At 44.1% G+C, this 27,277-nt stretch overlaps 1 protein-coding gene across 1 annotated transcript in view; it reads left to right on the forward strand.

The window, feature by feature from the left end:
• LOC146796750 (testis-expressed protein 47-like) overlaps positions 1-27,277 on the forward strand; it is a 177,897-nt gene that overhangs the window by 130,031 nt on the left and 20,589 nt on the right. Inside the window, exons 4-6 of the mRNA XM_085630233.1 lie at positions 736-800; positions 4,254-4,455; positions 21,914-22,073. Coding sequence (XP_085486359.1) covers positions 736-800; positions 4,254-4,455; positions 21,914-22,073 — 427 coding nt within the window. The remainder of the gene's footprint in view (positions 1-735; positions 801-4,253; positions 4,456-21,913; positions 22,074-27,277) is intronic.

A 27,277-nucleotide genomic window follows, 5' to 3' on the forward strand; every position in this document is an offset into this window, starting at 1 on the left:
CCAGCACGCTCCTCATACACTGACAAAAGGCTGGGCTTGGCCTCTTTAGTAATATGGCACCGCTGCAGAGTTGCTCGCTAAGGTGGCCTTCTGAAAGCAGCAGCCATATAAGGGTATTTGCGATCACTTTGGGGCTGTTCTGTTAATGGGGGTGGGTTTTTAAAATCTGCTTTTCATGCTATTGTGATTTTTCAGTTATGAAGATAAAGGTGGGGTTAAGTGAAGTAACTCTTTGTTGGTTTAGTGGACTCTTTGACTGTTTTAGCACCTACCTTGCTTTCATTGCTGGTGTTTCCATGCTATAGCACAGGCCTTAAGCTTCTGTGCGTGTTGGTGGACACTATAATCAGCAGTATCATCCTTGTTTGTCTGAAGTAGTGTTCAGTAGTGGTATGCAAATACCGTGGATTATGAGGCTGTGTCTTACCTGGCAAATCTATAGTCACAATTTTCATTGACTACAAGTTTGCGCAGTAGAACCTCAGAAACGACTTTGGCGTGCTGTTGAAAGACCTTAGACTGAAGGAATGCAATGGAGGCTCCCACCAGGTAAATTTGCCAAACTGATCAAACCCTCCACATGAGAGAAGCCTGTGAGTGAAGTGTTACTCAAGTTACAGGCATCTTCCATCCGATCATCGTTTACTACCGAGCTGTTGGCTGAAATAATATTGATGAATATATGTTTCTGCCATTGCACCCGATAACCTACTTCTAACTGGACTTGTCTTGCAGTCTTCCACTGATGCCCTTTACTGTGTCCTGCAAGATTTGGTTGAAATGCAGAAACGGAACCCCACGTAAGTATTTGGCTGATATGTAGACATCACAGTAACGTCACCAGTGTCTATAAGCGCAAAGTGCTGGTTATCTTAGGTTATTCTTTCTTGTATACTATGCAAACCTGCTGAAATTCAGGAACTTGGTATTGAGTTGTTTAACGTTTGAACATAGGACACAGGTGCTAAGTTTACCAGCTGACATTCGAACAACCATTTTTTAATGAAGTTTAAGTTTGGTTTTCAGTCTTAATCTCAGCTCCTTCAATCCATTAGAGCAACAACTCATGTGGCATTTTCAGCACAAAAGTCTGTAGGGTAAACATTTGGGCTGTTCTTTTACAGACCGATGCTGGTTGCAGCTATTTGCTGTTGGGGTGTTTCTGGGGTCCTCTGGACAGATATCCTGAGGTCTTGCCATAAAGGTTTTCATAGACTCCCCAGTGACATTTGTCGTGCTCCAGGCTCCCAGTTTGACCAACTTTGAATGTATTAACCCATTTTAGTCTCATTCATGCCAGTGTGATGCCAACCAACACTGCATTAAATGTTACACCTTCAGAAGGGGGTGCATGCAGAAACAGCTGAAAACTCAGACGTTCTTGTGCCCGCCAGGCAATTAGTACCAAATGAAAGCTTTGACAAGCCTTGATAAAGCAATTTCTTTTTGAGTTTGAAGATAGATTTTTTTAGTTTACATTAACAACATCTCATGTTGACTTCATGGTCTAACCCCCTTGCTGTTTCCATTGTAGGAACCCCATGCTAAGGGTGATCTGTTAGATATTTAGTGTGCTAATGCATAACCCACGTGCACATTGCACTTGAAATTGTAGATTTAGTTGCTAAATATTTTCAGTCACAAATATAAGCTCAATCACAGCTGGTGTGTTTGAAAGTAAAAGTTAAAGTGCTGTTCTGAGAAGTTTCACTGTTCCATTGGTTAAACTCTAATAATTTTCTCTTTATTTCTCTTCCACTGCTTTGTCACTATGTTCTCGTTATATGTGTGCACTTCTCTGGCTAGAGAGTTAACTGTGATCCTGTTGAGGAAGAGAAATTGTACTGGGCAGGATACAAGCATGGTCAGGCATAAAAAGAACAGTATTGTGAGAGATGTGAAGTAGAGGGAGAAAGTGGTTGAAGCAGAGATGTTGTAGAAAGATATGTGAGTTATGGAGAAAAGTATTTAGAGAAAGGGAAGGTAGCCATGATTAAAGATAAATAGAGGTAGAAAGGGGAAGATGTATGTATAGAAAGAGAGCATGCATGTGGATCAAACAAAAGCAAAAAATATTTTTTTTCTGTATCGGCAGGGTGTCTTTTGAGAGGCAAGCCTTGGCAAGTAGTAAAAACCAAGCATGGGATACTCATTTGTGTCCAATTGGTTTGACTAGGGAAAGCGTACCCCCGTCCTATATATTAAAAATCTCTCTTCCCTTTCTGAGAGCATGGTCCTCTTTGGACCCCCACCTCGTATTTTTGGTATAAGTCAATTTCACACTTTGCCCATGCCTTAAAACATCCCTGTTTGAATTGTATTGTGGACTTGACCACAGGGAGTGCCAGGTCATCAAAACTGGAATGGTTTGAGCCCTTTTCTTGCTGCCTAAAACAACTTTAGCAACAGCATTCTGGTTGTTTGGAGCTTCAGTAGATAAACAGTTTCAGAGATCATCACTGAGCCCAGCTGTTTCAACTCCCTAAAAAGACAAATGTGTTTGAAGAATTGTGCCTAATACTGGATAAAAATGATCACAGCACGTAATCCAAATGCACTGCATGTTTTCCACCTCTAAGTTATGAAACATGGATAGTGCCAGAATTGAATGTGGAGGGAGATGGGTATAGAAGTTTATTTGACAGATGTTCTTCTATTCATAAGCTCGGTCGCAGAACTATTATGGTTGAGCCGTTTAGCCAATCCCTCATTGTAGCTATAAAAGTGTTTAATGTGAGAAGGTGCCTGATTTACCCAGGGTTTTGATTATTGTCATCCAGCAGGAGCCTCTGTTACTTCACACCAGGTTTATGCGTTATTACATGGTTCCTGATCTGCCATTCCAAACCCTCCATTGCTGCTTCCAGGCGCCTGGTCTACCCAGCGGTGTGATTACTGTAATCCATCAGGAGCCTCTGTTACTTCTCATTAGGTGTATGTGTTATTACATGGTTCCTACTCTGCCATTCCAAACTCTCCATTGCTGCTTCCAGGCGTCTGGTCTACCCAGCGGTGTGATTACTGTCATCCATCAGGAGCCTCTGTTACTTCTCATTAGGTGTATGTGTTATTACATGGTTCCTGCTCTGCCATTCCAAACTCTCCATTGCTGCTTCCAGGCGCCTGGTCTACCCAGCGGTGTGATTACTATCATCCATCAGGAACCTCGGTTACTTCTCATCAGGTTTATGTGTTATTACATGGTTCCTGATCTGCCATTCACAACCCTCCATTCCTGCTTCCAGGTGCCTGGTTTACCCAGGGTTTTGATTATTGTCATCCATCAGGAACCTCGGTTACTTCTCATCAGGTTTATGTGTTATTACATGGTTCCTGATGTGTCATTCCCAACTCTCCATTCCTGCTTCCAGGTGCCTGGTTTACCCTGTGGTGTGATTACTGTTATCCATCAGGAGCCTCTGTTATTTCTCATTAGGTTTATGTATTATTACATGGTTCCTGCTCTGCCATTCCAACCTCTCCATTGCTGCTTCCAGGCGCCTGGTCTACCCAGCGGTGTGATTACTGTCATCCATCAGGAGCCTCTGTTACTTCTCATTAGGTGTATGTGTTATTACATGGTTCCTGCTCTGCCATTCCAAACTCTCCATTGCTGCTTCCAGGCGCCTGGTCTACCCAGCGGTGTGATTACTGTCATCCATCAGGAGCCTCTGTTACTTCTCATTAGGTGTATGTGTTATTACATGGTTCCTGCTCTGCCATTCCAAACTCTCCATTGCTGCTTCCAGGCGCCTGGTCTAACCAGCGGTGTGATTACTGTTATCCATCAGGAGCCTCTGTTACTTCTCATCAGGTTTGTGCGTTATTACATGGTTCCTGATCTGCCATTCACAACCCTCCATTACTGCTTCCAGGCGCCTGGTCTACCCAGCGGTGTGATTACTGTTATCCATCAGGAGCCTCTGTTACTTCTCATCAGGTTTATGTGTTATTTCATGGTTCCTGATCTGACATTCCCAACTCTCCATTCCTGCTTCCAGGCGCCTGGTCTACCCTGCGGTGTGATTACTGTCATCCTGCAGGATCCTCTTTTACTTCACACCAGGTTTATGCGTTATTACATGGTTCCGGATCTGCCATTCACAACCCTCCATTCCTGCTTCCAGGCGCCTGGTTTACCCAGCGGTGTGATTACTGTCATCCATCAGGAGCCTCTGTTACTTCTCATTAGGTTTTTGTGTTATTACATGGTTCCTGATCTACCATTCCAAACTCTCCATTGCTGCTTCCAGGCCTCTACTCAAGAATGCAAAGGTCTTGATAATGTCGCACAACATCCCTGGCAGATTATTCCCACAGTGGTACTTCAGGATCATCAGTCTACCCGTGAGGTATATGGAGGATTCCTTGGAGGGGCAATCGATGGAATCCGTAGTGATGGATTCCCTCACACAGCTGTTGAAACTTGCGGCCTTTTTTTCCAAGACAGCCAAGGTGAGAGGTTTACGAGTACTGATAAAATACAGGGTACATTGAAAGTTGTCTCATAAACAGAAATTGTGTTTTCTCACGGTGGTTGTCTTATTTTGAGATGTAATTTATATTTACCAGTTATTTGCTTTGATGTCCACATGGTTTTATTTCTTTATGTTTTTTTATACCACAGAAAAGGTGTGGGGGTGTTTGAGCTCAATATCTAGCAACAGGAAATCATAAGAGCCTGAGAACTTGGACTCACATTTTTTGTTACTAAGCATGGGCCCACCTGGGACGCTAAGAGACACTTTGCGGCCCTACATGGCATAAATTAAAGCACTGATCAACTTTTGCTCGCCAAAAGGAAGTTTTGCACCAAACGTTTAGACAAGAGATGTATCTAATTCCTTGCATCACCTAGCGCCAACGTCCTGCTAATCTATGGATAGAAGATGGCGCAGAACAGGATTCCGAGCAAAGCCAGATCAACTCAAGTAGTGGGACCTGGTTTCCAGTGGAATCATAGAGGCATATTTACAAAGGAATGGCGAAGCGTGGCGTTAAGCACAAAATGTTAACGCCACGCTCCGCCATTCTGAAAACTTAGGGATGCGCCATATTTACAAAGATACAGCGCACCCCTACATTTTCCCTAGCGCTGGTGCTAAATTAAGCTACCTAGCGCCAACGCAGGCACCTTTGCACCGTAGTGAAAGGGTGCCTGCATTTAGGGAATGATTGTTTATGTGCAGGAAGGCGGGCCTTCTTGCACATAAACAATCACAATTGGCGATTTGAAACTTCTATGTGTGTTGCATTGTGTAGCACAGCTAGAAGTCGCAAAGCGAATTTTTTTTAATGATTGTTTATGTGCAGGAAGGGGTTCCTGCCTGCACATAAACAATCATTCATGGCGTTTTGCTGTTCCTATGTGTGCTTCACAACGCAGCACACAAAGAAACAGCAAAACTAGGAGAAATAAAGCATTTCTCCTCGTTTGCCATGTTAAGACCAGGTTTTCCCTGGTCTTAATTTTGGTGCTGCCTCCTATTTACGACACCCTTGTAAATAAGGGGGGAGCGTCAAAATCAATGGGTGTTGCGGTGGAACGCCCACTGCAACACCCATTGCCCGCTTCTTTCACGCTAAGTATAGCGTGAAAGGGTGCCTTATTTACAAGGCAGTGTCAAGCCACGTTAAGTGGCTTAACACTGTCTTGTAAATAAAGCAAAGGCCGTATCGCCACAGGAACCTCATTAAAAGTGACGTTCCTAACTTCTATTTCATTGTCCTCGGTCCTTTTTGCAGAAATTTACTACCCTTATGGCAATAATCCTTGACCGCTACTATTCTCTCCCTTCTTCATCCTCATTAATACCTCCATCTCCTCTTCTTAGAATTCTTACTACCCTCCCTAAAGCTTCTCTTATCTATAAATTTTTCATGTCCCCTAACCCAAACCGTGCCAAAACTAAAGTGGAGCTTTCCTGGGAAGCCGATTTTGGTTGTACTTGGCCTGTTGCTCTTTGGGATAAGCTTTGGTCCAGATCTTTAAAAATTTCTCGTTCTGCTTCTCTTACTCAATCCTTATTTTATCTGTATCATAGACTCTATCTCTCTCCTCTCTCCTTGTCTCGTTTCTTACCCTCTTCTAATTCTAAATGCTGGACTTGTGGTACTCCTAATGCTGACCTTCTACATCTGTTCTTTTTGTGCCCTGTCGTTTCTACTTTCTGGGGGGAAGTTTGGAAATGCCTCTCTCGCATTTTCACTCTTTCTACTCCTTTCTCAATCACTTTTCTTTTCTTGGGTAATCTTTCTGAATCTTTAAATTTATCCGCACACTCACATGGTCTTTTCGATCTCACGCTTGCTCTTGCCTTCCAGCACATCTCATCTAACTGGAAATCTCTCACAAACATCTCCTTACAAGGCTGGTGGAACTCTTTATGTCATTTTCATAGACTGGACGTTTCTTTTGCCTCCACTTGCAAACCTATCCGTAATGTTGATCTTTTTTGGTTACCTCTCACCACATATCTTGATCAATTGGCTTCGAAGAAGTCTCTGCATATCAATTCAGAAAATTTGAAACCCCCTTGAACGACCTGAACTCTCTCCTTCTTGTTACCTCTTATAGGTATCTCCAGTTTTATTTCTTGTTTATGCTGATCATTTTTTATCGCTCAATTATATAACTTGATTTTATGCCGTAATTATTTAATAGCTTATGGTTTGTAATAATATTTCTTTATCCCTCCCCCCTCCTTTCCCTTCTTATCTCTTTCCTTCTCTTCTCCCCTTTAGCTTAAAATCCTCATAAAATGCTTTTTGTTTTTTTTTAGCATTGATATTAGTAGTGTTAATGTTTTACTCTGGATTCATGTATGATTTCTATATATGCTAATATCTTTATTTGTTAACAATTTCCTCAATAAAGCTTTTCAAACACAAAAAAAGTGACGTTCCTGTGGCGATAGAGGCTTGTACATATGCCCTATAGTGCCACATGAAAACAGACAGAAACAGTGGGTAAACGGAATATCATGTGATATTTGATACAGAATATGTGTAATTAAAGTGAAGTCAGCATTGTATGTGGTTACCCTCAGGCAGTTGCAGATTTATATAGTGTGAACTCAACCCGAAGGTTTCAGAGCGCTTTACATGAGCACCAGTTGCATTACGAACGGACACATTCATATTTGTTTTAGACACAGGGACGTTAAGTAATGTGCCCAGAATCACAGGATGCTTGAGCCTCCCACCAGACTCGAGCCTGCTTCCCCAGCTTCAAATTCGGCCGCCTGTACTTGTGGGAGTGCCCCAAGTACAAATCTCATGCAAAATACTGACCACTGCCCTCGGTGCCAGGCAAAAACAGCTTTGTTAGAGTGGGTGTGGCCGATGACATCATCAGTGCGCCCCTCTTTATAAATAGGAAGCTCAGCCCTTTTTTCCTGTTCGCTCGGCCCAGCGGTTCAGTATTTCACACATCGCAGCCCATACACTAGTCAGGGTTGTTTAGATAAGAACAACTAAAGTAATACAACATTATTACAGCCAGTAGAAGTTAAATGTATCCAACACAAATGGTTCTTGAATAATACTTACTGGAAAGAGTTCTCTGAGAAGAAGCCTCTGCAGCGGAGTTACAGAAGTAGGCCCAGTAGAGAAGGTATACGCCGGGGAGAGACATCTATATAGATATAAGCAATTGTAAGTAGTAGAAAGACAGCTCAATTAAATCTTTCTTGAGGGCAGGAAGGGGGTGTGTGGTTTGGAGAGAAAGAATGGATAGAGTTCCAGATTTTGGGGGTGCAGACAGAGAAGGACTGAGCCATTGTGCAGTCTGTTCTGGATTACACATTGTGTCATGCTATGAGGGTTTGCTGGAGTGAGAGCAACAGAGGTCGAAATTATTCTAATTTGGAGAATAGATGGTTCTAGTGGATATGTGTATGGTGGTTTGTGAGGTGTAACTATAGCAGAATCAATGGGGCAGGACAAAGAGTTGTGGACAGAATCTCGAGGATGTTGTGTCATGCTTTATGGGGTGATGGGGGCACAATACTGGCACAGGATGTGATATAGAATTTATTGTAAGGTATGATACCAAATAGAGTAACCACAATATTGTCTCTGAGAGAAATGTTGTTTCCCAAATATTGTTTACAAAATTACCGGTTATTGGAATTAATAGTAGAAATTGTACACCCGATGAGACGATATTTTAGGGCATAAGATTTGTCAGTCTGTAATTTTTGCTAACGATACTGTGACATACAACAAGCTATGGGAAGAACGCCTGAAGGGATGTCTGTGGTTTTCTGGGAGAATAGTGATACGATTATGAATATTGCATGCTGGTCAGCTCCTGCTATTGCTTACTGGGTAACGGTATTTGATGTGTGTATGTATTAGGTTTAGTCTGATGCAGGGAAGAACCATTTATTCAGAGCTTTGCTAAAGATGATATGATCCTGTGTTATGCAGATGTAGGTAGGGAGAGAGTTCCACAGATCTGACAAAGTTCTTACCGGCTCATAAATGGATTGGTAGCCCAGAGGGCCAGGCAGAATTTCAGTGGTCAGTCGTTTTTTTTTTGTGTAACTTCCCCTGTAGGCATTTGGTCCTTCCCATGGTATGCTGTGTGTGATGCAGAGTCTTGAATTGCAACGTTCGTTCACTAGTGCCGTGTACATAAGGTATGAGTAAGAGGAACTTGGTTGGTATGCTTTGCACTTGTTGCAACAGTGAGATAGGTCAGGACGCCCATGAAAATGATGCCTACTTAACAGAGGCAAACCAGGCTCATGGATATTTTGAATGGTAGATATTGTATGATAGTTACTGAATAATGTGGTGTAGGTTTTGCTGGTGAAAGAGTCATGTTTTGTCAATACAGTTGAGATGTTGACTTAAAGCAAGGTCTGAGTTTAGGATCACTCCGAGGATAGTTATGGTTTTGATTGTTTTCTAGTGTGGTTTACTTCCACAATTACATTTAAACTACTTGTAATTGTAAGTAAAATAGATAGGCTGCTAGATAGTTGCCTGAGGTAGCAGAGGCTTTAGATGGGACTAAACAGGGCAGGTGATGGACATGGGATAGACACCCATCAACAAGAGAAACATTGCTGGCCTTCTCCATCCACACAGACGACAAGATCTGGAATTACAACCCTGTGCACCAGGACTGCCCAGCTCTACCCCAGTGTAGGATAGAGCAGAAGACAGAACTCTTTAAAGAAATACATCACGAATGGCACGGTTGAAATGGGGCAGAAAATAGGCTCGGTCACCAAAATAAAAGTTGCCCCCATTAGTGAATTAGAGAGCTAAAAAGTGGCTCATATTTGCAAATCTGATCAGTTTTGAACTTGTAAAGACACATGATGTAAGTGTTTTGTAAGGTATGAAAGGCTTCATGGATTTTAGCTTGCTCCATGCAATGTTTCTTTTAATAACGGGGAAATCAACAGTAAAAAAAACGACCCAGTGTGTGAGCCAGTTTTTTACATCTTTGTGGGCCTGTTTTATGGTCATAAAACAGGTCCACAAAGATCCAAAAAAGTGGCTCACACACTGATTTTTAAGACCAGCCCATCAAACACTGCCTGACTGCCCTATAGGCCAGTCTGACCATGTGAAGCAGTAACAATCAACTTCCGCTATGAGAATCATGCAAAAACCCCTAGTAGCTCATTGACTGTATCTTTACTTCTCACCTTGTCCAGAGCTCTGCTGTACAAATTCCACATACATGCATACTGAGATTTGGCATCCTTCTAAAAAACAAAGTTATATCTCAGAGTTTAACATGGCTCCTTTTCTTAGGAAGAGGACAAGTGATACCTCTTAGAGCTAGGACTGGCAGAAATCTCTTTACAAAATCTGGAACATTCTGAACGATCCAGTCTTTCAGAAGAAAATTAAGACTGCCATGAAGGGTGTGCTGGCTTAGAAAGGTGGGAGGGAAAAGTAAAGGAGGTGGCAGTGGCTTAACAATTCACTTTAAGAAATCATATCAAAATATTCTGCCACCCATGGGCGAATGAGCTTTAATATTATGATCACGATACTGCTCCATATGAAACAGGATATGAGGACAGTAAAGAACGCTCAATGATGAAGGTGGCTGTCGTACTCAGAAAACATTTATGCCTTAGGATATCTGACTATTATAGAAAATACGGTGCAGAATCAGTCCACCAAGCTGCGCCTGCACTGCAACAAACTATGTCAACTTCACCACAGCCATCAAAACACAGGGCTGATGCTTCAAAGCCACTGGTCAAATACAACTCCATTTCAGCCGGTATGACTTTCTTTGACTTTGTGAAAAATCCATTCAAATTAACAAGTCTGATGATCAGAACCTCATCGACCGAGAAGGTGATGAGTCGGATGACTACATCCTCGCAACTGCAGTCAAACCTCTGATCCCTCCTCCAGTGGTCTCTCTTCCAGGTGACATTGCCAGATTTCACATCCTAATAGAGAGGGCGTCCAAAGATTTGATCCTCACGTAACCGTCAAGAAGACGGACTACTTCCTGTACGATTTCCAGGAGCCTACCAAAAGATCTGTCAAGACGATTCCAGTAATAGATCACCTCTGACACGTAGGTGGTTAGCTAATACAGACCCCAGCAACAGTTGCAGTGGTGGTATTCAGGCTGGTGAAACAGTATAAGGACCAAAGAGCTCAACAGCATGCCTGCTTGCCACCCCAAAGTGTACTCTGCACGCAAAGAGGAGGTCTAGAAATCTGGAAATACCATGCACTGCTCCACCTTACAGGGTCACAGAATGGATGCATTTAGCACAAGAGTCTCACCTATAGCAGCAGTGTAAATCAGAGCAGCCAGTCCTCTCGCAATCATGGGTAGAAATGATCAACAGATCAGATATTGACCTATACCTAGATGAGAAAAAGCAGACAGTGAAAATAATTCTTCTGGGTGGCGTACAGGCATCTGTAGTGCTGATAGAGTCAGGAGTGGATTGTGCAAATCTATGCTTTCGGTAGCTGTCTGCAGCAGCTGTCTTACGAAGACAAAGGTAGCAAGGGTTAGCTCTTTTCGGACTGAAGTCCACAACAGAATCACAGGCATGATGTTTGAGGTGGGAGATGCTCACCTCAAGAACATGGATGAAGCTCGTCAGAGCCTCAAAATGGACACGCATACTACCAGGTCACTTAGGGCATTACAGCACAGGCAACCCAGCCCGTATGAGAAATTAGAGGAAGGATGCCGTCTTACAGTTGATCATATCAGCCATACACATATTCGTTATACAACCTCCAGCAAATAGACATTATTATATAGACATTATTATGGACCCCCAACAGGAGAAGCCATCACACACATCGCAGCAGTTCTAGACGTACAACAAACCACAGGCAAAATACAGAGGAGGAGGCCAATATAAAAGTCAAGACTCTCAACAACATTGACAATCCCCAACCCAACCAATCCAACCAAACTCATTGACAATCTCCAACCCAACCAATCCAATCTAACCCATCTAACCCAAACAATCCAATCCATTGAAAATCTTCGACCCAGTCTTCAGACACCAATTACCATCGCACTTACAAAATAATTGGCCGCATAGCAGACAGGACCTCTGTTTTGTACACAAAATGTACAAAATCCTCACTGACAGATGGATGATGGATATAATCTAGGTTGGATACACTTTGGAATTTCTTCAGCACTTCCTCGCCAAACATCAGGTACAGAATCTATGCCTTTTGAAAGTGGATTTTTCCAAGTGGCAGTGGAAGGAAGCAATATAATCAGACACAAAGGAACAACAGAACATGGAATTTTACTCAAGATTTCTCCTCAACAGAAGACATGGAAGGAATGAGAACCCATTTTAGACTTGCATCAGCTCAGTGTTTTCCTAAGAAAACAGTAATTCAAAGGTGATGCTCTAGCTTCTGGAAAATGAATACATGGCATATTTAGATCTTAAAGATGCATATTTTCACATACCCATTCACTTAAAACACAAAGAAATTCTGATTGTGAGGCAGCCACTACAAATTTTGTAAACTTTGGCCTCAGGTCTGTTTCTGTAATATTTACCAAGTGCATGATGGTAGCCGTCTCAACTCTGTTGATTAGGACACCAGGTCTATCCATACCTGGATGATTGTATGGTCAAGGTCTCATCCACAAACTCCATAAAAAAGTCAGTGTCAGTTTACAACAAACTTTTCAAAAGGTTACGGCTCACACTCAGAGAACATGTCCTCTTTGGCATCCATCTCAGAGACTTCAATCTGTAGGGCCCCTAATAAAAATTTTAAAAAAGCCTATTCATCAAAAGACAGGCGATCCACTGGCAACTCACTGCCCCTGCACATTTTGGCCTTTTCAGGTGCACCAGGAGCTGAATCTTTTCCACTTTGAGCAAAAAGAGACCTGCAATCTTCCTCCGGAGTTAAATACCATTGTCCCAAAGAGGAGGAGGAGAAAAAGAGAGCTGGGAATAAGGTTTTCAGGAACAAAGGAATCAGATAGACTGAATTTAAAGAGCCTTTGGGATAAGGGAACATAATAAATTACGTAATTCTCAGGAAAGGGGTGATCAATCTCTCCTATGAAGAGAAAAGAGAACTGGAATTTAGGATTGTCAAATTATAAGAATCCTATGGATATATGTAAAGTTCAGAATCTATTAAAAAAAATACCCGCTTCTATAAATAGATAGGAACCTCTGTAGACTGGCTGAAACTGCACATGGACATTGGGGAATGCTGGGCACTGTATGTTGGGTGTCGGAGGGCGACACAACCTATCTTGCCTTTGGAGAAAGCTTGAGCAATTGTATTGGGGTGGAAGGAATGTTGTGCTTAGGGCAACACTCTTTGGCCCATCGACAGACCAGAGGTGTATTTAGCAGAGGGCAGATTAAATGACTAATAACCTCCCACCACGAGCAATGCAAGGGTGAGTGAATATAGTAAGTAATTTATTTATTTTGCATGATTAATTAAAACCATTGCAATAATTTACATAAAAGAAATATTAAAATTAAGATTTGACCGTGATCGACAATTGTGCTTATTGGGGCATTTAACTCATTTGAAATCTACTAAGAAAAAGCTAGCTGCCATCATGTTACTATTAGCAAAACGGAGAGAAGTCATGCATTGGGACAGCAGGAGGGCACCTACTGTAGTTCAATGGGTAATGGACTCTATCTACTGTAAGGATACTTTTCTGATCTATGCAGAAGAGCTGCCCACAGCTGCTAAACCTTCTAACTTCTGGGAACCACTTACCAACTACTTACGAGAACACCCTGACCTCCTAAAAACTGATGTATAATTCCTATATATGTTAGGGGTATGTATCATTACTGGGTTGTAGCATTGATACGCTAAATGCTGCTAAAAGTGCTGTGCTATGTAATAGTATTATTTGTGGAATGTATAATGCAAGATTGACTTGATGTTATGTATGAATATGATCTGTTTCACTTAATGGAAACATTATAAATAAAAAATAAAAAAAATAAAAAGATTTGACCGTGATCGGGTACTTTCAAAGTTACTGTCATCTGTCAATGCTTGATTATTGACGTTACCGTCTCCCTCCACAGATGATGGATTCGGAAAGTGCCTCATGTTTAATAACAAAAGTTGACTGTATGTAGCCATTCTGACTGTACTGAGCTCATGATTTCAGTCGATTGAGGGTGCAAAGATGTGAAGCAATGCTCTGCATTCATTTAGTAACTCTCTACATATGCATAGCAAGTGTGTAATGTCTTCTTTTCCCACCCCGCATAGTCCGCAAGTTGGTGGTGATGGGAAACGTAGCCATGGTGGTAGATGAAGTGCTGAGGGTAGTATTCCTAGACGATACCACAGGTATTTCTCCTTGGAGGCTTTAGAAAAGCCTATACTCCGATTTGGTTGAGGAATAGCATTTTTGTAACTCTGCACAGTTAGCCATCCATGCTCCCTTCCTGATAATGCATCTTTATCCCCCTACAGAGAAATTCTTTTAATAGATTTGTTGACAATCTTTTTAAAGCTCTCATGCGTCCCTGAGGTCTCCCAGTGGCCTCAGAGGCCTAGTTGTTTTAATGAGTCTTCCAGGTATGTCCTTGCATGGCCTATCTCCTTAGTTATCAATTCTATCCATAAATGGGCGTTTAAGATCTCCGGTTCCCCCTTTTCAATCTTTTACCAACTTTTGATGTATGCTGCTTTGCGGGCCAGCTCCTGCCTCTGAATGCCGAATTCACACAAAGTGCGTCCGGAAGAAGGTCTTGCAGATTTCACAGGAAGGTGAGAAAATGGTAGACAAATAATACAGACCTCGTGGGGGTCTGTTTTGGCCTTTTTCCTGCCACAGAGAAAGCAGTTTAAATAGGAAAAAAGCCTCCTTCCTGTCAGGAAAACACTTCACTCAACAGAGAAAGACAAAAGACGTTGAGTGAAGCAAAAAACACTGAGATAAACATTTCCGCAAAGCCAACGCGTTTCGCCCACAATTTGGGCGAAACGCATTGGCTGTGCAGAAATGTTTGTCTCTATAGAAGAAAGTGAATAAAAAAATTACAAGATATAAAAGAACAAAGACCTCTTGAATCATCTCTGTGTTGCTGAATACTGTATTGACTGTGTTATTTGTTTGAATTCTTTTGAAAGTTGCCTCTCTTAATGTGTATATATGTTGAATTATGAAAGGATAATGGTGGAGGCTAGCTCTTAGAGGTGGGCAATTCTTGAAGAATAAGTGTTTAAACTAGTTGTCTAAATTAGGAAACACACGTAGTGGTGCGGCAAAAAGTGCCCCTTGCTGCCATTGCCTGTTCAGTCTTGAACTTTGAAGTTCTATATTGAAGAAAAAAACTAAAAAGGACGTGTTCAATGCTCCAAAGGGCCTGTCAACAGGAGCCAGAAAAAACAGAACTGAGGTGACTGCCTCTGGCTGAGCATGATGGGATATTGGGGGGTGTCTCTGCTCTTGAAGGCACAGTCTCTTTTTTCTTCACTTATATTGGCAGCATATGGGCTACATTATCCTGCACTCCTTCATCTCTGTGTTCTCTGATAGCAAAAGGGTTTGTGAAGGTACTTTTTCCCGTGCCTTTACAAAGAATGTTTTTATATACTAGGCGCATATTTCTTTAGTCTCCAAGATGAAGAATTCTGGCCATTGTAGCCTGCTCCTTAGACTGCATTATGATTTTAAGTGACTTTTCAAGGCCTTCCCGATGAAAGGCAAACTCCAGTACTTAAGAAGTTATATTGGATAAAGTGGTCCATGGTCCCCGCAGATGGGCGGGACTATTCAACGCTTATGACTATCATGGGGAAAACCCCTACAAGAGAACTGGTATTACAGGTAAGAAACTACACCTTCTCTGTGATGTATTTCATGAGGATAAAGTTTGTGCCCAGGTGGAATCCAAGTGACTTGGCATTGGGTGCACATTGGAATTCAAATATGTTAAAGTGAAATTACGCATTTTACGTGTGTACTCTCAGGCAGTTGGTTACCTGTAGAAATCTGTACTTGAGGTAGGGTCTCAAGTACAAATCTCATTCAACATACTGGCCGAAGCCCTTAGCTTCATGTAAAACTAGCTGTTCGAGGAATATGAGCTGCAGATTACACACTTTTGCATAGATCGCCATCTGGTGTTGGGCCCGGATGTTTGCAGTTTGTTTTTCCTCTTAGAAAGTCTTTGGAAGTCACAAGGTCGGTGACTCCTCCTTTGGATGGTATTGCGCATGGGCTTCGGCTCCCTCCTCAGATTGTTTTTTTCCGCCATCGGGCTCGGATGTAATCTTCGCGCTCCGGTTCCGAACAGCTTCCAGTTTGACAATCAACACGCAATCCTCACCCCAAATCGCGGTATTGTTTCGATCACGATCTCTTCAATCAACGCGCTTTCTCATCAGCACAAACCTTCGGTTCCAGTCGTCGACGGCGGCCTTCGGGCCTACCCAATCTCCGGTCCCCGCTCATGGAAAGAACTCCATTTAAAAAGTGCCCTCTATGTGGGTCCAAATTTCCCCACACCGATCTTCATGAGGTATGCAACCTCTGCCTCTTACCTGAACACGAGGCTTGAGACTGTCCAAAAAGACTATTCAGGACCGAAGAGCCAGAAGGAACATGGCACACTCCTCGACGTTCATTCCAGTCGACAACTTCGGAGACGACATCGACGATCCGGGACAGCATCACACCGAAGAGGACCTCGTCAGCGCTTCCGAGGCCGACGAGTCAGATGTGGAAGACATCACTCCGGTGCAGAGGGCCGTGAGTACCAATCTACCCCCCCCCACCCCACCCGCGCCGACACCCAAAAAGGCTTCGGTCACGCCTTCGCCTCCGGGCCTAAGCAAGACCAGAGACACTGCTTCACACACCCCACCTTCGGGCCCGGTGAAGAAGCCAAGTAAGCCTTCCGGCGACTCGGGCTCGAGCCAGCCTACCAGCAGTGCCGAGAAACACACTTGGGCACCGAAAAAGAAACCGGCCTCCACCTCGACACCGAGCTCCACACCGATGCCCTCGGGGTCGAAACCCAGCTCTTCGGTACCGACGCCATCTTCAGTACCGACCAAACCACACAAGGCCACCGGCACCGACACCTCCAAGCCGAAGCCCATCTCGGCGCCGACCAAGAGACCGGAGGTTTCCAAGCCGGGTTCTAAGCAACAAACCGGCACAGAAAAACCTAAAAAGACATCGGCCCCGACGCCTCTGGCGCCGAAGGACCAAATACCTCACCAGAACTATTTACACCGGATCCCTTGCAAAAAACTCTCACCAAGGATCCAAAAACTGGACATTTGACACTCTCTACCAAAAAGAGACATTTGGACAAGCCTGCTCCGCCTCCACCTCCAAAGAGGAAGGACTCTGCTACCTCTCCGTTCAGAATACCTTCCCCTCCCCCTCCACCTCCTCCTCCTTCCCCACCTCCACCCCCTCCGCCCTCTCCACCCCCACCTCATCGTTCTCCGACCCAGTCTCCAGACGATGATGATCAGAGGGACCCATATCATGATATAGGGGATGTGCCACAGGACCCCACCCCTACAGGATCCCCAGACCCATGGGACGATTACAATATTCCAGATATCCCCAACGTCCCACAAGACGATCTTTACCCTTCTAGGCCATCTCCACCAGAAGATTCATTAGGGTTCAACCATCTTCTGCAAAGTGCGGAACATTATCACGGGGTGGACTTGCATACCGACCCCGTGGAGGAAGATTTCCTCCTAGACACATTTGATACCGCACATAGGTCCACCTCCATACTGCCCATGCTCAAAGGAGTGGTAAAGCATGCACCAGACGTTTTTAAGGACCCAGTTAGAGCCAGGGTCATTAACCCACGTATTGAAAAAAAATACAAACCGGCTCCCTCAGATCCCTCCTACATCAGAGGACCAGCGCCACTAGATTCTTTAGTAGTATCTACTGCACGTAAAAGGGCAAATTCACAAGCGTCAGGTGATGCACCACCACCTGACAAAGAATCAAACTACTAGATGCATCAGGCAAACGCACATCATCCCAGGCGGCCAACATATGGCGTATAGCAAACACTCAGGCACTACTGGCCAGATATGACAGGGCTCACTATGACGAGTTAGAAAGCATAATGCACCATCTCCCTGAAAAATATAAAGCTAGGGCCAACAAGTTAATTCAAGAGGGTAAAACAATCACAAATACCTCCATACGTTGTGCCCTAGATGCAACAGACACAGCCTCCAGGGCCATCAACACCAGCGTCCTTCTCCTTCGCCATGCTTGGCTAAGGGTATCTGGTTTTAAACCAGAAGTTCAAGCCTCCATCCTTAACCATCCCTTTGACCAGGAACATCTATTTGGGCCAAAGGTGGATGAGGCCTTAGAAAAAATGAAAAAAGACACGGATACCGCAAAATCCATGGGGGCCTTACAGTCACACCCGCCCAGACGCTCCTTTCGCGGCTCCTCCTTTCGGAGTACATCCAGAGGCTACTCCTCAGACACAGCGTCCACATCATATAAATCCCCTACTCAGACCACCTTTACAAAAGGTTACCAAAGAGGCGGCTACAGGGGTAACAACAACAAGGGCAGAGGCAAAACAAACAACGCCCGTTCTGCCACACCTCCTACCCAATGACTTCCCCACGCTCCCCCCAGACCATTCCACTCCGGTCGGGGGCAGACTCCAAAATTTCCTTCATGTCTGGGCGTCCATCACCTCAGACAAATGGGTGACCCAAATAATTTGGTCAGGCTACTGCCTAGAACTAACATCTACCCCCCCAAACATTCCACCCAGGCAACGCCCAATGTCACAAGAACATTCAAAATTACTAAAGCAGGAGGTAATCTCCCTCCTACAAAAACAGGCAATAGAACACGTTCCTGTCAATCAACAAAATATGGGCGTCTACTCCCTATGTTTTCTCATACCAAAAAGGGACGAGACTCTACGACCTATTCTAGATCTCCGGCCCCTAAACACATACATACACTCAGACTATTTTCATATGATAACGCTTCAGCAGGTACTTCCGCTCCTCTCCCAAAACGACTTCCTCACCACTCTGGACTTGAAAGACGCATACTTCCACATTCCAGTGCACCATGCTCACAGAAAGTACCTCAGATTTGTAGTGGACGGCCAACACTACCAATTCAAAGTGCTCCCGTTCGGAGTCACAACAGCACCACGGGTATTCACCAAGTGCCTGGCAGTTGTGGTGGCACACTTGAGAAGACAGCACATTCACGTCTTCCCATACCTAGACGATTGGCTGATAAAAGCCACTTCATACAATCATTGTGTACAACACACCTCCACCACAATCGAACTACTTCACCAACTAGGCTTCACGGTGAACCACCAAAAGTCCCAGCTACAACCATCCCACATAAAACAATACCTCGGTGCCACCATAGACACCTCAAAAGCGATAGCCTACCCCAATCTGGCCAGGATGGCAAGCATTCAGGCTTTACGACAAAAATTCATAACTCAACACTCCCTTCCAGCACGAGTGTTTATGCAACTAATAGGGATGATGGCCTCTTGCATTTTCATAGTGCCCCATGCAAGACTCCAGATGCGTCCCCTCCAAGAGTGCTTAGCGCACCAGTGGAACCAGGCCTAAGGTCAACTGACAGATCTGGTGTTGGTAGATGGTCGCACCCATCGCTCTCTGCAGTGGTGGAACACCACAAACCTTTCCGGTTCCCCAGATAATACTAACAACGGACGCATCGCTCTCCGGCTGGGGAGCTCACCTATTACATCTCACCGTGCAGGGCACATGGACGCCTCAACAAAAGTTACTCCATATCAACCATCTGGAGTTACTAGCAATCTTTTTAGCCCTAAAATCTTTTCAAACACAGATTTCAGGCAAGGCAGTCCTCATTCACACAGACAACATGACGGCCATGTATTATATACAAAAACAAGGCGGCACACACTCTCCACAGCTCTCTCAATTAGCACAGAGCATATGGAGATGGGCAATTCCCCACAAAATCTTTCTCCTAGCTCAACATGTCCCAGGAGTCCAAAACACCGTGGCAGATCTGCTCAGCAGACAGACACAACAAATCCACGAGTGGGAACTTCACCCACAAGTCCTTCATCCGTTCTTTCAAACGTGGGGGCATCCACAGATAGACCTCTTTGCCACCCACCGAAAACACAAAATGCCCAAGCTTCGCCGCCAGATACCCACACCCATTGTCCAAAGGAAATGCGATATGGATGAACTGGTCAGGCAAATTTGCGTCCACTTTTCCGCCTCTCCCACTCATTCCATTAGTGGTGCGCAAACTACAACAACACTCCCTCACACTAATCCTAGTAGCTCCAACGTTGGCCAGACAACCGTGGTACACCACGCTGCTGCAACTCTCTGTAGTACCACACCACAAACTACACCTCTCACCATGCCTCCTAACCCAGAACCATGGAGAGATCAGACACCCGGACCCAGCTCAGCTCAACCTTGCGATCTGGCTCCTGAAATCCTAGAATTTGGGTACCTAAATCTTCCCCCTGACTGTATGAACGTCATCAGAGAAGCTAGACGACCTACCACTAGAGCGTGCTACGCTGCCAAGTGGAAACGATTTGTTGTTTATTGCCATAACAACACCATCAATCCCCTGGACGTGTCCATTCAACACATCATAGGCTACTTACTCCACCTACAAAGGTGTAATCTAGCCTATACGTCCATTCGACTACACCTCGCAGCAATTGCAGCTTACTTACAAAACAGGCAACATCTATCACTCTTTAGAGTACCTGCCATTAAAGCCTTCATGGAAGGCCTAAAAAGAATAATTCCCCCCAGAGTACCACCCTCACCTGTGTGGATTTTAAATATCGTTCTCACAAGGCTAATGGGGCCTCCCTTCGAACCTTTGCACAAATGCGAACTACAATTCCTAACATGGAAAACAGCTTTCCTTGTAGCCATCACTTCCCTTAGAAGGGTCAGTGAGATACAAGCACTTACCATCTGTAGAACTACCAGTATTTTTCTCGCAACCACAAACCGTTGCAGAAAGGGCTCTGCACACGCTAGATGTCAAACGAGCTTTACTCTACTACATCGAGAGAACACAACCTTTCTGCAAGACCAAACAACTGTTTGTCTCTTTCTCTTCACCACACAAGGGCAACCCCATCTCAAAATCAGGGATAGCTAGGTGGATTGTAAAATGCATTCAGATTTGCTACCACAAAGCAAAACGAACACTATCCATTCCCCCTAAAGCCCATTCTACACGAAAGATAGGGGCTTCCATGGCATTTTTAGGGAACATCCCATTAGATGATATCTGCAAAGCAGCTACATGGTCAACACCGCACACTTTCACCAAACACTATTGTGTAGATGTGCAAACTAAGCAACAAGCTAGTGTGGGCCAGGCTGTACTCAAAACATTATTTCAAACCACTGCAACAGATACCGGTGGTCGCCGCTAAGGTTGGGAACTGCTATATAGTCAATGCAAAAGTGTGTAATCTGCAGCTCATATGCCTCGAACGGAATATGCTACTTACCAGTATGCATCTGTTCTTGGCATGTAGAGCTGCAGATCTATACACGCCCACCCGCCTCCCCGGCTACCTGTATCTGTTCCAGTTTATCTTATTTAGATACACACATGGGTTTCTTCACTGTTATTACTACGCTCCATCTTTCCCTGCTGGCGAAAAACAATCTGAGGATGGAGCCGAAGCCCATGCGCAATACCATCCAAAGGAGGAGTCACCGACCTCGTGACTTCCAAAGACTTTCCAAGAGGAAAAACAAACTGCAAACATCCGGGCCCAACACCAGATGGCGATCTATGCAAAAGTGTGTAGATCTGCAGCTCTACATGCCAAGAACAGATGCATACTGGTAAGTAGCATATTCCTTTTTAGAATTGATGTGGCTGGCACTGCCTGCCCTTGCCCATTTGCTCCGAACCAGATCGGTTGAAATGTTTGAAATTCGCAATAAAAGACGAACCTATTCAGCCTGAATCACTATACTTGTCCTCTCTAGTAGTGCTAGGAACACCCAAACGGGGTAAACACATGCAATTTAATATTCAGTTAACTAATTAATTCATTTATTCATTCATTTAACTTTCACAGACAAGCAAGATCCGTCCCCATATCAGGGAGGGGTCTTGCTGCACTGTCCAAAACAAATCTCTGTGCTTCACATAAAGTAAAGTACAAAAAAGTATAAACACATAGTTAAAATCCGCCGAAAATGAGGCAATATTTAACAAGAGGCACATTGAAAAACTCGGTAAGCCTATATTAACTCACAGTTGACGTGCTAGGGTTCTTTGCTGCTTCTCTCGCATGTAGTCTCTCGGCCAGTGCTTTTCCACATCTCATGATATACTATAACCCGTTTTATAGCCGCCAATGCTTATTTTTCACAGATTGGCAGTAAAGGGCCAGGCGAAAACCTCCATGATGTAGCACCTCAGCTGTTACTGAGAGAGGCCACTGTTAGCTACCTGTGTGCGTCCAAAGAATGGCTCACTCCGGACCAGTTCCTAGCACAGTACAACAAGCCAGTACAGATCTCTGCAGCATCAGGTACATTAAGAATCATTTCTGACCATTTTGAAGTTGAACACTGCTGTATATTACTTTATGACTTCAGTTACCTGAAAGGCATCTGGATCTAACTATGCAAAATATTTTATCTTGAGGAATAAAGAATATATGGTATATGGAAAACGATTGATTCTTGGATATCAAAATTAAAGGTATATTCAAGAACCTAAAGAGAACAGATATAACAGTGTCCCTGAAAGATACTCTTTATGCAAAGCAGGTCTTAGATATTGCTATATCTCTCAAGACGTCAGGTTGGTACCCTGAAATGCCACTGTCCCTGATTACAATCAAATGCAGCACCACACCACACATACCCAAAAGTGAACATATATAATGCTGTACCTGTCACCTCCTACACGTGCATCTTCCTCTCGTACAAACCCCAGCCAACAGAATGTGGGATGGCCCTAAAAGGGCAAGGAATTGTGTAAGAAGAATCTCCAAGAGAAACAGATAATCTACCTGAAATATTATTATTTTCAAAGGAGTGTTGTCAGACCTGTTCTGTTGGGGCACATGGCAAGCAGAGGCTGTTGTGCGTCAACTGTGTGGGTTAGGGTGGTTTGCTTCTGATGTCCCAGGGCCCATCCTACTGCGACTCCCCAAACTGGGCCAAGTACAACCCCTTCATCACTTGACTCAATGGCAGTGGTGGTGAGGGGTCACAGATTTCTCAGGGAGGTAGTGTAGGTGTGCTTAAGCTCAGATCTCAGCTATCACCCAGCAGTGCAATAACTGATTGTCCAACCCAGTTCTTTATTTTGTAAAGAAAAAGTACTTTATTGCACACAAAAAGTAGCTACCACACAAGTAATAGTAAACAGACACATTTTAGTGAAGAGGGCGCAGGGCTACTCTTCCTCTAGCTGCTATCCATTCATCTCCCCCCGGGTTCCCCTCCTTCTCTAAACTAGGCAGTACTCCCACGTGGGTAAGACTATCGTATCTTCCTCTTATCCCCCCCTTGAAAACTTGAAGGACTTCATACCATCTAGGACATGTCACACAATTACCCAGTTTTATCCTGTATTGTGCTAATCACCTTCCATATAGCACTCAGATCATCCCTGAGTAGGGATCCTCTACAGATTCATGAACTCTTTGAAAAGCCCCAGTCCACATGCAGTATTTCAGAAACACTTAAAATGTGTCTTCTTTTAATTGTCAACACACTTTCAATTTGAAATAACAAAACTACAACTATTTCAACAAAACATGCTCCGGCAGACACTGAAACAGTTTCTTCCTTTAATACCTTTCATTGTCTGTGACTCTTTGGGGCTTCATCGATATTCTAGTTTTTTCGAGTCGAGTCTTCTTGTTAAAAAATTTATTAACATTCAGAAAAATAGTCAAAATAATTTTATGATTACTACGATTGCAAGTAATTTTATATATTTATTTTACAAGTCGAACAAAATAAAAACATGCTATAGCACTATTACTTTTGAAATAAATAATTTGTTTAAATATATTTGCCTATATACCTCTATTTAAAAAAAGGACCAAACTTTGGATACAACCAATCAGTAGTTAGCACCCTCTAGAACCTTCCCAAAAGAGGCTGAATCCCACAGATTTTCACCACGTTGTGTGTGAAGGGAGTTTTTCTACGTATATACAGTTTTTCAACTGGAAATCTACTATGTCTGACAAGAAAGGACTATTTTGTCCCTGCAAGTCCTCTATCCACAGCATGAGGGAAATCAGTGCAAAATATGCCGCACTTTCTCATCCAAGACCTTGAGGGGCAGGGAAGGCAGGCTACTTTTGTGGCTTATGAAGACGCAAAGAACATCTTCTGATGAAGAGAGTCACAACTCTTCCAAGTCTCACAAGAGGTCCAGGTCGCCTGATGGTAAGTCTGAGGAAGGCAAAAAGGTTTTTTGAAAAACCTCCAATCAGACTAAAGAGGCTTTTAAAAAGGAGAAACATACTAAAATCTCCTCAGAGCCAGCCTTGCCATTGCATTCCACAACTTCTTAGGGAAAGCAGGAGTCTGTCTCTTCTTCAGGCTTGTCAAGGCATAAATCCTCTCAAAAATCCATCTTGGTCTCGGTATCACCGTCGACGCCACAAACATCGATGACAATGATGACTGTCTCGTCATCGAGACCGTCAACGGCGCCAACGTCATCCACGGCGGCCATTTCTGCCCCCATTTGGTCAACGACATCAATACCATCGATAAAGACCTCGTCGGCGACGACACCACTGTTGACGAAGAAATAGTCGCCGACGACCCGGTCGATGACGGATCCGTCAGCTCAACACCTGTCAATGGTGCAAACATCGTCAACGATGTCATTGATGAGGGCTTCCAGGTTTCATCTTTGCTCTCTAGTCACTTGCTCGACACAGAAGAAATGGACGAGAACGATCCTTTTCTGACAGCTCATAGTCCCTCTGAGGTGAACATAAAATGCCAGGAGGGGGACGAAGACTATTATGATGAGGAACAATATTATCAGCATTACTACCCGGTTCCTCCTAAACAATAGCACCATCACAGGTATTTTGTAGACCGTCCTTGACAAGAATCTCCGCATCTATCGCCCTCCTTGATCCAGGATTTACAAGCCATGTTGACAGATTACAGGAATAGATTCCTGCAATCGCAAGAGTAACATACTGCCGCACCATCACCCCCACCTATGGTGCCGTCTATGCCAATATTGCCTCCTCCTTCCACTGCCAGGTTGATGCCTCATCCTATTATACCAGCTCCTCCTGGGGATGATCCATCCTCTTCTGAGGATGACGCGGAAGAGGGCTGCATTCAGGACCCTCCACCACCTATGGATGAATGGGACAAATATATTATACCCACACCATAGCTACCTCCATATCATTCTTCTGACTCTCCTCCGGAGGATATCAGAGTTTTTCATAACTTGATGGATAGAGCTGCTTCCAAATTTCACCTACCTATCCTAGTGAAGTAGTCAGTCTGCTTCCTCTATGACTTTAAAGAACAAACAAATGAAGTCAGAATGTTCCATCCCTATTATCGATCATATCTGGCAAGAGTGTCTTAAAGTTATGAAGCCGCCAGCCACAGTGGTGCCTAACTTACCTCAGATAGACAAAAAATATAGAGCACCAGAGGATTCCCCTGCATGCCTAATAGGACACCTCAAACCGGACTCTGTAATTTCTCACGCTGCACAGAGGAGGTTAAAGAATCCTTCAACCCCATCACATCCCCGCCGGAGATGGAGGGATGCCACTGGGATACTATCGGAAAGCGCTTGTTGGCGATAACTGTGCGAGCTGCTAACACCATGGCCGTTCTAGGCCTGTCATGACCAGCAGATGTGGTCGGATATTGGGGCCATGTTGGATCTAATCCCAGAGGATAAAAGGCAGGAAGCAGACAGCATACTAGTAGAAGGCGAACATACAGCTGCTAAAGTTATTGACTGCACCATGGACATAACCACCACAAGCTTTAGACAACTAGCCGGTGCATCGGTTTTAAGGCGCGAGGGATGGCTTAGAGAAACCTCATTTCAACCGGAGGTACAATCTAAAATTCTGGGCATGGCATATGATGGCGACACTTTGTTTAAGAAACATATTGATGACTCCTAGTTGGCCATTAAAACAGACACAGATATGGCCAAGTCGCTGGGGATCATGCAATGTCATAAGGTACCCTTTCGAGGAGCACTTGGACAGGATTTTTAAAAGATATAGAGGTGCCTACCAACGCACCCAGCAGTACCAGACCTACCAGATGCAATATTGACAAGGTTACCAGAAACCAACATATCAGCAACCAACTAAAGCTGGTTTCTCCAGACAGGGCTCTCACAGGAAGCCACCATCCCAGGGCCGCAACTCAGGTCACTAACAGTGGTTTCAGTCAGGAACCAGCTTCTGCCCCTCCCTTCAAACTTTGTCACATCAAACAGTGGCGGAACAGCACAACGGACAGATGGGTACTGGATTTAATAGCCTATGGCCACACTCTTGAGTTTTTACAATGGCCACCAAACACTCTGTCCAGGGGATCGCACCCCCCTCGTCTTCACGTATTAAATCAGGAAGCAAAAATTACGCACATCAAGGGAGAAATAGTAGAAGTTCCTGTGGCGCAAAGAGAAAACGTTTTTACTCCCTTTTCTTCCTGATATGCAAGAAATAAGGGGAGTGGTGACCTACTTTAGATCTCATACACCTATATTCTTCAGCGCCTGAACAGTGGATACTGCATGATATCCCTGGATCTGGAAGATGCCTATTTCCATGTTCCTACCCACCCCAAGAACCGGAAGTACCTCAGATTTACAGTAGTTGGTACCCATTATCAATTCAGGGTCCTTCCCTTCGTCCTGAAATCCGCTCCATGAACCAAGGTCATCAAGTATTCCCATAGTTAGACGACTGGCTCTTAAAACTCTGACATCTCTACAAACTGCCAATGCAACGTAAGCCTGCATAACACTTTTCCACAAGCTGGGCCTTTCTATAAACCAACGGAAGTTCAGTCATTCCCAGTCAAACAATGACATTCCTGGGATTGGAGCAAGACACAATTCAGAGCAAAGCCTTCCTCTCCTGAGAAAGACAGGAATGGTTGCAAAGTATGGCATGAAACTTAACAAAAAAGCAGTGCGCTTCAGTGAGAAGTAGTTGCTCCAAGGCATGCTTTCTTCCGCAATCAACTTAGTTTCTCTAGCTCGTCTTCACATGAGGAGCTTTAATTGCAATAGATTCAAGCAGGGGGATCTTTTGCAGATGTGATCTCTCTCAGTCCACACATGAGAGAGGCATTCAAATTGTGAAGCCTAAGGTCCCATCTTTCACAAGGCCTCTCTTTTTGACCTTTGGTTCCAGACTTTATCATCACCACAGATGCCTCTATAGAGAGTTGGGGAGGCCATTTGCAAGATCTCGAGATTCAAGGGAAATTGTCCTCATCCCAATGAGTAAAGCACATCAACAGGTTAGAACTCAAGTCCATATTCCTCTCCCTTCAGGCTTTCCTCCCTCGGATAGCTGGATCAACACCACAGGCATGTTCTACATGTACAAGCAGGAACTCTCATCTCAGGAGGCACTAGAGGTTTGCAATTGGTTAACAGAGCATGAAAGCCGAGTTTGTCCCTGGGCTTCAAAACACGCTAGCAGATGCCCTCAGCAGGACAAAGGACAGTTGCCACGAGTGGGAGCTA

The sequence above is a fragment of the Triturus cristatus genome, chromosome 10 (assembly GCF_964204655.1).
Source record: "Triturus cristatus chromosome 10, aTriCri1.1, whole genome shotgun sequence".
NCBI classification, from domain to species: domain Eukaryota; kingdom Metazoa; phylum Chordata; class Amphibia; order Caudata; family Salamandridae; genus Triturus; species Triturus cristatus.